The sequence below is a fragment of the Scomber japonicus genome, chromosome 2 (genome assembly GCF_027409825.1).
Source record: "Scomber japonicus isolate fScoJap1 chromosome 2, fScoJap1.pri, whole genome shotgun sequence".
NCBI classification, from domain to species: Eukaryota; Metazoa; Chordata; class Actinopteri; order Scombriformes; family Scombridae; genus Scomber; species Scomber japonicus.
Genome location: NC_070579.1, coordinates 3,065,958 through 3,077,042, shown reverse-complemented (window position 1 = coordinate 3,077,042; position 11,085 = coordinate 3,065,958). Strand labels below are relative to the sequence as shown.

The 11,085-nt window shown below is 43.4% G+C and overlaps 1 protein-coding gene across 4 annotated transcripts in view; it reads left to right on the top strand.

Moving 5' to 3' along the window:
* Nucleotides 1-11,055, top strand: part of ero1b (endoplasmic reticulum oxidoreductase 1 beta) — a 33,324-nt gene extending 22,269 nt beyond the window's left edge. The window contains exons 11-17 of one of the 4 annotated variants that reach the window (XR_008322949.1): nucleotides 3,739-3,831; nucleotides 4,818-5,064; nucleotides 5,986-6,055; nucleotides 8,082-8,168; nucleotides 8,732-8,865; nucleotides 9,480-10,410; nucleotides 10,463-11,055. Coding sequence is in view for 2 of the 4 variants with exons in the window: in XM_053333728.1 (XP_053189703.1) it covers nucleotides 3,739-3,831; nucleotides 4,818-5,064; nucleotides 5,986-6,055; nucleotides 8,082-8,168; nucleotides 8,732-8,865; nucleotides 9,480-9,546 (698 nt within the window). In the remaining 2 variants the exon portion in view is untranslated. Of the gene's footprint in view, nucleotides 1-3,738; nucleotides 3,832-4,817; nucleotides 5,065-5,985; nucleotides 6,056-8,081; nucleotides 8,169-8,731; nucleotides 8,866-9,479 lie in introns of all 4 variants that reach the window. The other 3 variants (XR_008322948.1, XM_053333728.1, XM_053333729.1) reach the window with 3 other exon arrangements.
* Nucleotides 11,056-11,085: the final 30 nt, after the last annotated feature.

Here is an 11,085-nt window from a genome sequence, read left to right as displayed (position 1 = left end):
CAGCCCGACATGTGTGGGGGGGCGAGGGCCCGTTCATCACTGCTTGCAGTTTTAATTATTATTATTATTATTATGAATGGAGATTAAAGAGAGCGAGGTTCCTGTTGTTGCTCCAGTTTAAAGGAAGTCTGTGTTTTAATGCTGCAGAACATTTACTGTGTTTTCTGGTTGTGTTCTAATAAAGAGACTTATAATAAAAACTAGGGCTGTCAGCGTTAACGCGTTAATCGTGATTAGATTAATGCAATCCATAACGCGTTAATTTTTTTAAATCTCATTTTAATGTTGCAAGCCTTTTTGTCCCTTCTCCTCCCCCGTAGACGGCTCCTCTAGCTGTAGCGCTATGCTTTGAAGTGGCCTCCTGCAGTAAACCTACCGCGCTGATGGAAAGTAAGAGAGCTACTGGACTTTTGAACGGCTTGTTTAACTTTAAAACACTTCCAGACGCTTCAGTTGACAAGTCAAAAGTAAAATGCAACCTGTGTCAAACGGAGTTTAACTACCACCGGAGTACGTGGAGTTTGAGTTAGCACCTCCACGCTAAACACCCAGGTGCAGCCAAGCCAGCCTCAGCTCCACCAAAGGACCATTAATCACGATTAATGGCGTTTTGAATTGCATGTTTAAAATCCCGTTATTTTACATTTCAAGCCAGTTTTAAGCCCATAATGTAAAGCATTTCAGGAGTTAATGGAGCGTAAAAAACATAAAAAGAGAGTTTCACTTTCATCGGAGCGTCTGTAACTTACACTTTAACCACAAGTAAAATCAAACGTCTCTGATTCTGCTGCAGTGAGTTTCATTCTTTCCCTTCATGAGTTTCACAATGTTGTTCCTTCCCTCCATCTGTCCTTCCTCCTTTCCTTTCTTCCTTCCTTCCCTCATCTGTCCTTGCTCCCTTCCTTCCTCCCTTCCTTTCTTCCTTCTGCCCTTCCTTCCATCAGTCCTTCCTCCCTTCCTTCCTTCCTTTCTTCCTTCCTTCCTTCCCTCCATCTGTCCTTCCTCCCTTCCTTCTGCCCTTCCTCCCTTCCTTCTTTCCTTTCTTCGTCCCTTCCTTTCTTCCTCCCTTCCTTCCATCTGTCCTTTCTCCCTTCCTTCGTCCCTTCCTCCCTTCCTTCCTTCCATCTGTCCTTCCTTCCTTCCATCTGTCCTTCCTCCCTTCCTTCTTTCCTTTCTTCGTCCCTTCCTTTCTTCCTTCCTTCCCTCCATCTGTCCTTCCTCCCTTCCTTCCTTCCTTTCTTCCTTCCTTCCTTCCCTTCCTTCTGTCCTTCCTCCCTTCCTTCTTTCCTTTCTTCGTCCCTTCATCCCTTCCTTCCTTCCTTCATTCCTTCCTTTCTTTCTTTGTCCCTTCCTTCCATCTGTCCTTCCTCCCTTTCTTTCTTCTCTTTCCTTCCATCTGTCCTTCCTCCCTTCCTTCCTCCCTTCCTTTCTTCCTTCCTTCCCTCCATCTGTCCTTCCTCCCTTCCTTTCTTCCTTCCTTCCTTCCATCTGTCCTTCCTCCATTCCTTCCTCCCTTCCTTCCTTCCTTCCTTCCCTCCATCTGTCCTTCCTCCCTTCCTTCCTTCCTTTCTTCCTTCCTTCCTTCCCTTCCTTCTGTCCTTCCTCCCTTCCTTCTTTCCTTTCTTCGTCCCTTCATCCCTTCCTTCCTTCCTTCATTCCTTCCTTTCTTTCTTTGTCCCTTCCTTCCATCTGTCCTTCCTCCCTTTCTTTCTTCTCTTTCCTTCCATCTGTCCTTCCTCCCTTCCTTCCTCCCTTCTTCTTCCATCATAGCGTCTGTAACTAAAAACAATGGTCTCTCATTCTGCTGCAGTGAGTTTCATTCTTTCCCTTCGTGAGTCTCACGATGTTTTTGGGAAGGTGATGAAACTCTTTAACACAAACCAGCAGTTTCATAATCCGATCGTCAAACCAATCAGCAACGTTTGTTATTAGTCAACCAAACCGCCAGCGTTGGCTCACTGAGTCTGTCTGACCGCGGTGTTACGTAACAGCCGGTGTTTCGCAGAAGTTGGTTCAAAGTTTTAATTACGAGAAATGTTTCACAACTCTCAGTTAATGAGCTGATGTCTGTTTATTATCTTTGTGTATTTCCTTCCTTCCTTCCCTCCATCTGTCCTTCCTCCCTTCCTTTCTTCCTCCCTTTCTTCCTTCTCTTTCCTTCCATCTGTCCTTCCTCCCTTCCTTCCTTCCTCCCTTTCTTCCTTCTCTTTCCTTCCATCTGTCCTTCCTCCTTTCCTTCCTTCCTTCCTCCCTTTCTTCCTTCCTTCTTTCCTTTCTTCCTTCCTTCCTTCCTTCCTTCCTTCCTTCCTTCCTTCTTTCCTTTCTTCGTCCCTTCCTTCCATCTGTCCTTCCTCCCTTCCTTCCTTCTGTCCTTCCTTCCTTCCTTCCCTTTCTTCCTTCCATCTGTCCTTCCTTCCTTCCTTCCTGTCTTCCTTCCTTCTTTCCTTCCTTTGTCACTTCATCCCTTCCTTCCTTCCTTCTTTCCTTCCTTTGTCACTTCATCCCTTCCTTCCTTCCTTCCTTCCTTCCCTCCTTCCTTCCTTCCTCATTTCATAACTCTCAGTTAATGAGCTGTTGTCTGTTTATTATCCTTATGGGTATAAAACATGAATTTATATCACATACAACAGGATTTTATTAAGATTATAAAGCCTGTGTCCTACAAGGGGAAATTTAAAATACATAAAACTCATTAATAAGATAAATATGGAAGACTCAACAATACAGACTGAATAAATTAAGATCATATTTTCCTTTTATTAGACTCACAAAGGGGAAATTTGCATTATTACAGCAGCAAGATAGAAGAGCATCAATAAGAAAGAATAAAGAACAATAAATAAGTATGAAAAACAATACATGAAATGGTTATATTGCACAGCATTGGACATTAAAAGTACACATACACACACTTACATAGGGTTAGGATGGTTAGGAGTTAGGATGAGCTCCAGTATTTACATTAGTTCATATTATTCAGAGTAAAAAGTCATTGTAAAGTAAGAATAAATATGTGTTCTGAGTTTGACATACCACAGAAAAGTGTGTTGTTCATCACCCTGCCAAATTTGAATGATTAAAAAAATTGCCAAATATATGAAATTAGGCTTCAAAGTTGTGTAGAAATCAGCCTCTTTCTCTGCTCCCAAACACTGTGGGCGTGGCCTCCGAGTCCTCTGAAGCCCCGCCCCCTACCAAGTGTCACCTGTCAATCAAAGCCACCACCTCTACCAGAAACATGGACGCTATACTGAGAGCTTTCTGTTGCTAACTCAGCTGCTAGCTCAGCGGCTAACTCAGCTGCTAGCTCGGCGGTTAGCTTAGCTGCTAGCTCGGCGGCTAGCTTAGCGGCTAACTTGGTGGCTAACTCGGCTGTTGGCTTGGCGGCTAACTCGGCAGCTAGCTCGGCGGCTAACTCGGCTAACTGGCTAACTGTAGACTGTAGTAGTAGTAGTGTGTGCTGAATGTATTTCTACCTCTACAGCAGCAGGGGCGGGTTTATGCTAATCACTAAATCCTGAACACAGAAATCTTGAAACACAGTTTGTGAAGCCTAGCTCCACAATTCAAATCTAAATGGTTGAAATGCTTTTTACACATTTTTTAGAAATACATTTATGACCTATTTAATGTGTTTAGAAGAAAATGAATTTTACAGTTAGACTTGTGTGTGTATATAATTAAACAGTTTGCATGTATGTAATTGTAATTTCTCCAAACATGTTCTTCTGTCTGCAGGTTTGTGTTTAGAGAAGAGAGTTTTCTACCGACTCATCTCCGGACTTCACAGCAGCATCAACATCCACCTGTGTGCCGAATACCTGCTGGACGGTACGATTCCTACATTTCCTTCTCTTCTAATAACTTAACTCTAACAAATCCATATTCAGTTCATGACAAAATACTTTAGAGACCAAATAACACAGACTCATTTAAAACTGTTTCATGTTTTGACTGTAAAGACACACACACACACACACACACACACACACACACACACATACACACACACACATACACACACACACACACATATACACAAATATACACACACACAGCCACACACACACACATATACCATCCTTTTTTCCTTTCTTCGTTCCTTCGTTTCTTTCTTCCTTCCACCTGTCCTTACTCCCTACCTTCCTTTTTTCTTTTCTTTGTTCCTCCCTTATGTCCTTCCTTCACTATCTGTCTTTCCTTCCTTCTTTCCTTCCTCCCTTCTATCTGTCCTTCCTTCACTATCTGTCTTTCCTACCTTTCTTCCCTCCTTCCTTTTGTCTGTCTTTCCTTCCTTCCTTCCTTCCTTCCTTCCTTCCTTCCTTCCTTCTATCTGTCCTTCCTTCACTATCTGTCTTTCCTACCTTTCTTCCCTCCTTCCTTTTGTCTGTCTTTCCTTCCTTCCTTCCTTCCTTCCTTCCTTCCTTCTATCTGTCCTTCCTTCACTATCTGTCTTTCCTACCTTTCTTCCCTCCTTCCTTTTGTCTGTCTTTCCTTCCTTCCTTCCTTCCTTCCTTCCTTCTATCTGTCCTTCCTTCACTATCTGTCTTTAACCCCACCTTTACCTTCCTTCCTTCCATCTTTCCTCCGTCTTCTTTTCCAATCTTTCCTTTCTGCCTTCCTCACTTTTATTCTTTCCTTCCTTCCACCTGTCCTTACTTCCTTCTCCTTATCTTTCCTTCTCACCTTCCTTCCTTCCTTTCTTCCTTTCTTTCTTCCTTCCTTCCTTCTCTTTAATGATCCGGCCCTTGAATGAAAATGAGTTTGACGCCCCCGCTATAGCCCTAACCCCGCCTTTACCTCCTGACCGTCCTCAGAGGGCTGGGGCCGCTCCGTCTGGGGGCCGAACATCCAGGAGTTCAGGCAGCGCTTCGACACGGCGGAGACGAAGGGCGAAGGCATCCGGCGACTGAAGAACCTCTACTTCCTGTATCTGATCGAGCTGCGAGCGCTCTACAAGGTCTCGGCGTACTTCGAGCGAGCCTTCGTCAACTTGTACACCGGAAACTCTCAAGAGGACGGAGCCACCAAGGAGCTGCTGCTGCAGGTCTTCAACGAGATCAAGTAAGCTGACTGGTTATGTCCTCCCTTCTTTCCTCCCTTCCTTCTTCCTTCCTTCCCTCCTTCCTTCCTTCTTTCCTTCCTTCCTTCCTTCCTCCCTTCCTTCCCTCCTTTTTTCCTTCTTCCTTCCTTCCCTCCTTCCTTCTTCCTCCCTTCCTTCGTACCTCCCTCCCTTCGTACCTCCCTCCCTTCCTTCTTTCCTTCTTCCTCCCTTCCTTCTTTCCTCCTTCCCTCCTTCCTTCTTCCTCCCTTCTTTCGTACCTCCCTCCCTTCCTTCTTTCCTTTCTTCCTCCGTCCCTTCCTTCCTTTCCTTCTTCCTTCCTTCCTTCCTTCCTTCCTTCCTCCCTCCTTTCCTTCCTTCCTTCCTTCCTCCTTTCCTTCCTCCCTCCCTCCTTCCTTCCCTCCTTCCTTCCTCCTTTCTTTCCTCCTTCCCTCCTTCCTTCCTCCCTCCTTTCCTTCCTCCCTCCCTCCTTTCTGAACAGTAAAAACAGACGGGGTCAATTTGACCCGGGAGGACGACACAACGATGAATTCATAAATCAGTTAAACTAGTTTTTAAAAGCAGCATCAGGTTTGTTAAAATGTATATTTAGTATTTTTGTTGGTTTTATATCATTTGAAATGAAGTAAGATTGAATGCTCCTGAAAATGTCAAATGGTATAACCACAAAAGAATGATAAATATTACATATTTTATCCATCCACCAAGAAAGAAAGAAGGAAAGATAAATGAGTAAGAGAAGAAAGATAGATAGATAGATAGATAGGAGAAAGAAAGGAGGAAGAAGAAGAAAGAAGAGAAAGAACAAGAAGTAGAAGGAGAGAGGAAGAAAGGAGGAAAGAAAGATTAACGGAGGAAGAAGAGAGGGAAAGAAAGAGACATTTTATTATGGTCTTAAGTTTTGTCCTCTGTTTGTCTTTCAGATCTTTCCCGATGCACTTTGATGAGAAGTCCATGTTCGCCGGACACAAGCTGGAGGCCAAAACATTAAAGGTGAAACTAAATCAAACATGTTCAGCAGGATTAAAGATAAACTCTCCGTCATCATCAGCAAAGAATATCTGTGGAACTGGAGCAGGGGTGTCAAACATGCGGCCTGTGGGCCAGAACCGGCCCGCCAAAGCGTCCAATCCGGCCCACTTGCCTCCTGCCTTCCTATACCCTCCTGTCATCTGTCCTTCTTTCCTTCCTCCCTTTCTTACTACTTTCCTTCTTTGTTTCCTTCCATCCTACCTTCCTTCCTTCCACCTTTCCTTCATTTTCTTTTCCTTTCTTCCTTTCCTTCCTTCCTTCCTTTCGTCCTTTCCTTCCTTCCTTCCTTGCTTCTTTGCTTTCTTGTCTTCTTTCCTTATTTGTTTCCTTCCATCCTACCTTCCTTCCACCTTTTCCTTCATTTTCTTTTCCTTTCTTCCTTTCCTTCCTTTCCTTCCTTCCTTGCTTCTTTGCTTTCTTGTCTTCTTTCCTTATTTGTTTCCTTCCATCCTACCTTCCTTCCTTCCATCTTTCCTTCATTTTCCTTTCCTTTCTTCCTTTCCTTCCTTTCCTTCCTTCTTTTCCTTCCTTCCTTCCTTCCTTCCTTCCTTCCTTCCTTCCGTCCTTATTCCCTTCCATCTTTTTAATGATCCGGCCCACATGAGATTACATTTGACTGTATGTGGCTCTTGTATGAAAGTGAGTTTGACACCTCTGATCTAAAGGTTAATATGCACGCATGATCTCTATTTTATGTTCTATCATCTTCTTTCTGCTTTAGTTTAGTAGCCCGAGAGCCCCCGCCGGCGGGGGCTAGAGCGCCCCCTATAAATGAAAAACGTCTCAGGGCAGCTAAACAAGCACTAATATAGCCATATGATACACCATTTTATTCAGAAGAAGCGCAGCTATCGAGCCAGCGCAACCATTTACAGCTCAACAAAACACAAGTCAAACACCAAGCAACTAATTGCATCATTTGCAAAAACGCTACACCGTCTGAGCACTGCGCATGCCGGCAGTCACCACGATCCTCGTATTGTTATGTTCGTGATATCCACACAAACTACACATCAAATGAAAGCTGAGATTTCACTGATTCCAGCAGTGTAACTCTCATTACTGTGCGATCAAAACTCGCGGAGTAAACCGTCAAAGAAAAATCCAAACAAACTTCACATTGTAAATTTACAACTACAAATGATGTCTTACCTTCGCTGTTTTTATGGTTAAAAGTTGTGTCTGGTCGCATAATATTCCTAGTAGCAGCTACTCCAATGTCTCTGGGTCATTTTGAGTCGATTCAGTTTCACTTTCGTTTTGTTTACATGGCATGGGGGGTGATTTAAATATCCCTGCGCCGTCGTCGCCAATGCAAACACACGGTCTTTGTCTCCATCTAGTGATTGAACGGTGCTACTGCGACATATCTAGCCCTCTGCATTACTTTCTAGGGGGTGTGAACTTTCTTTAGAGGTGTGATTGGTCCATATTGACCAATCGGTTCGCGAGATATCCATGTTCTTCCTGAAACTACTGCTTGGATCATTTGACGCCCATCCAGAATGCATGGGCAGAGATGCGCAGTGCAGAGTTGAGCGCCTAAACATATCTCTACTAAAATCTCTCTAACTTTGCAGTGCTTTACTTTATTAACATGAAACTTGGCACAGATAATGTTCAGATGTTATGCTACAATGTCAAGAGGTTTATTGGCTGCTGCAGTATAATTTAGAAGGTGTTATTCACTCTAAAAATGTAATTTTATTCAGGCGAAAATTAAATGTTTAATTTTTGCTGTGTTCAATCTTCATTTAGTCTGACCCAGTAACATATATACTAATGCTTTCACCTCTACGTGTATCTCACAAGTGTTACCTTTATTATGATACCAATATTATTCATATAGACCTTGTAGTTACAGAGATATACCATATTCATTTTGAGTATGTCATTTTCGAGCAGGACCCTGAGCCAGAGGCTTAGGGGGGAAGAGGTTAAGTTTTAATGACCAACAGAAACTCAGATCTTCTCTTCTTCCCTTCAGGAGGAATTTCGCCTCCATTTCAAAAACATCTCCAGGATCATGGACTGTGTTGGCTGCAGCAAATGTCGACTGTGGGGAAAACTGCAGGTGAGAAACAAAGTTCTGATCCACAAATGTGTTTTCAGTTTTTGGACTTTTTCTCTAATCTTTGGTTTCATCTTTAACAATGTGTTGTATTTTAAAAGCTTGTTATATTATCCAAACTGTACTACAGTTAAGTACAAGTACCTCAAACTGTACTACAGTGAAGTACAAACCTCTAACTGTACTACAGTGAAGTACTAGTACCTCAAACTGTACTACAGTAAAGTACAAGTACCTCAAACTGTACTACAGTAAAGTACTAGTACCTCTAACTGTACTACAGTAAAGTACTAGTACCTCTAACTGTACTACAGTAACGTGCTAGTACCTCTAACTGTACTACAGTAAAGTACAAGTACCTCTAACTGTACTACAGTAAAGTACAAGTACCTCAAACTGTACTACAGTAAAGTGCTAGTACCTCAAATTGTACTACAGTAAAGTACTAGTACCTCAAACTGTACTACCGTAAAGTACTAGTACCTCTAACTGTACTACAGTAGAAAGTCTAATATTTTACTGCAGTCTTCAGTCGTCTCCTCATGTGTGACCTGTGTTGTCTGCAGACTCAAGGTCTCGGCACGGCGCTGAAGATCCTCTTCTCTGAGAGGGAGATCAAGAACCTTCCTGAAAACACCCCCTCCAAAGGCTTCCAGCTCACCAGACAAGAGATCGTGGCCTTAGTGAACGGCTTTAGCAGGTATGTTCATCACTCTTTGGATGCAAAGGTGAGTGAACGGTGTCCCAAAGGCATCCGAAATGTGTCCGAAAGACGTCCAAATTGTGTCCGAAAGATGTCTGAAAAGGTGTCTGAAAGACATCCGATAGACATCCGAAAGGTGTCTGATAGGCGTCCGAAAGTGTCCGAAAGACGCTCCAAAGGCATCCGAAATCTGTCCCAAATGTGTCTGAAAGGCGTCCAAAGGCATCCGAAAGATGTCCGATAGGCATCTGAAAGGTGTCTGATAGGCGTCCGATAGGCGTATGGTAGATGTCCGAAAGTGTCCGAAAGACACCCCAAAGGCATCCGAAATTTGTTCCGAAAGGCGTCCAAAATGTGTCTGAAAGGTGTCCAAAGACCTCCGAAAGGCATCCGAAATGTGTCTGAAAGGCGTCCAATAGACATCTGGAGGTGTCCCAATAGGCATCTGAAAGGCGTCAGAAAGGCGTTCGAAAGATGCAACGATAGCAGAGAGATTGAAGAGTAAGTCATGATTTTATGGTTTAATATGACATGTTTTGTCTTTTCTAACCTCTCTCTCTCTCTCTGTCTCTCTGTCTCTCTCTCTCTCTCTCTCTCTCTCTCTCTCTCAGGTTGTCCACCAGTATTCATCAGCTCCACAGCTTCCGCCTGATGCTGAAGGAGAAGGGGAACAGGTAACAGAACGCGACGCTCCACCTGACCAGCAGGTGGCGCCTGCCCACCGAGAACTGCAGCAGTCTAATCGTGGCTCAGACGACGGCCTTTTAGTGACCATCAGGACCAGCAACGAGCAGCTCCCCTCCTTCCTCCCCCCCCCCCCGAACCTGCTCGATCTTGTCGCATTAATCTCTCGTTTTCCTGCTGCGACGTAGACGTTCGCTCCTCTACTTCCTCTCGCTAACGTCAGAAAAAAACGTCTCTCGGTTAAAGACGTTTTTTGTTTTGTTTTGTTTTGTTTTCATTCTCTCTCTCTCTCTTTTATTTTTTAAGTCTCTTTTTTGAGAAGTTGTGACATTTGACGGCCTGAAGAGAAACGATTAGACGGCGTGTAGCTGAAAGTCGACCAAACCGCCAGTGACGAGACTGCGGCCGACAGGAAGTGATGAATTTACACCGAGTTAGATTCAAAGCAGTTAAGTCCTCTCTCTTCCTCTGCTGACTCACATCCTGTTGGATTTCTTACGACCACGTGAACCCGATCCAGACCTTCTGTACGGATGTAGAAACACTTTGTCCTGATGAAGGAGTCTGTTAGGACAGACCCGGTTTGTCCTGATGAAAGTGCGTCCGAACCCGTCGTGACGCTGCTGCCTATCCTCCTATTGGTTCGTTTGTCTGTTTGTCTGTTCGTTTCCTTCCTTCCTTCCTTCCTTCCTCTCCTTTCTTTCATCCTCCTGTCGTTTGCAGAGAAGATTGTCGCTCACAGTTTGAGGATCTGGACCAATCCGCTTGCGTTAACCAACTCAGGCCTCATTCATGTCAGCTCGCTAGGAGGTGTGTGTGTGTGTGTGTGTGTGTGTGTGTGTGTGTGTGTGTGTGTGTGTGTGTGTGTGTGTGTGTGTGTGTGTGTGTGTGTGTGTGTGAGAGAGAAAAGTTCGGCTCCTTTGTCGTCGCCTTGTTGCTAACAGCTGATTTCACTATGAATTTAGTTCTCATATCGCTGCCTGACTCTGATCTGTGAGGAAGAACGAATAAATGAATGAATGAATGAATTTGGTGGTAAAAAAAAAAACAAAAAAAAAAACCAAACACTAAAAACTGTTTTTCCATTTAGAAACTGAAGCTCCCTACAAATGTGAGTCAGCTCAACTTTAGTTTAATAAGAAGTTCAAAGTCTTCTGATGAGTTTCGCTTTGAATCTTTTCCATGTTTATTTCTCTAGAAGCTTAAATAAAAGAGTTTAAACGTTGGTAGAAACCTGAGTTGTGTTTCTGGGTGTTTTATCAGTTTGAATCTATTTCTTCCCACTGATGACACGAGCAATGATAAAGATGATATAAAGATATTTGACTATATTTAAAACATTTAAACCCAAAGATCTCTAGCTTAAACAACTCAATCAATTAGTTGATCAACAGGAAATGAATCAACCAAGCAACCATTCAGGTGATCTACTAATCGTTGAATCATCATTATTCATTCCCAGCTTTTTAATATTGAAGACTTGCTGCTTTTTTATTTTCTATTTTGACATTTTATAGACTGACAGTTGATTGA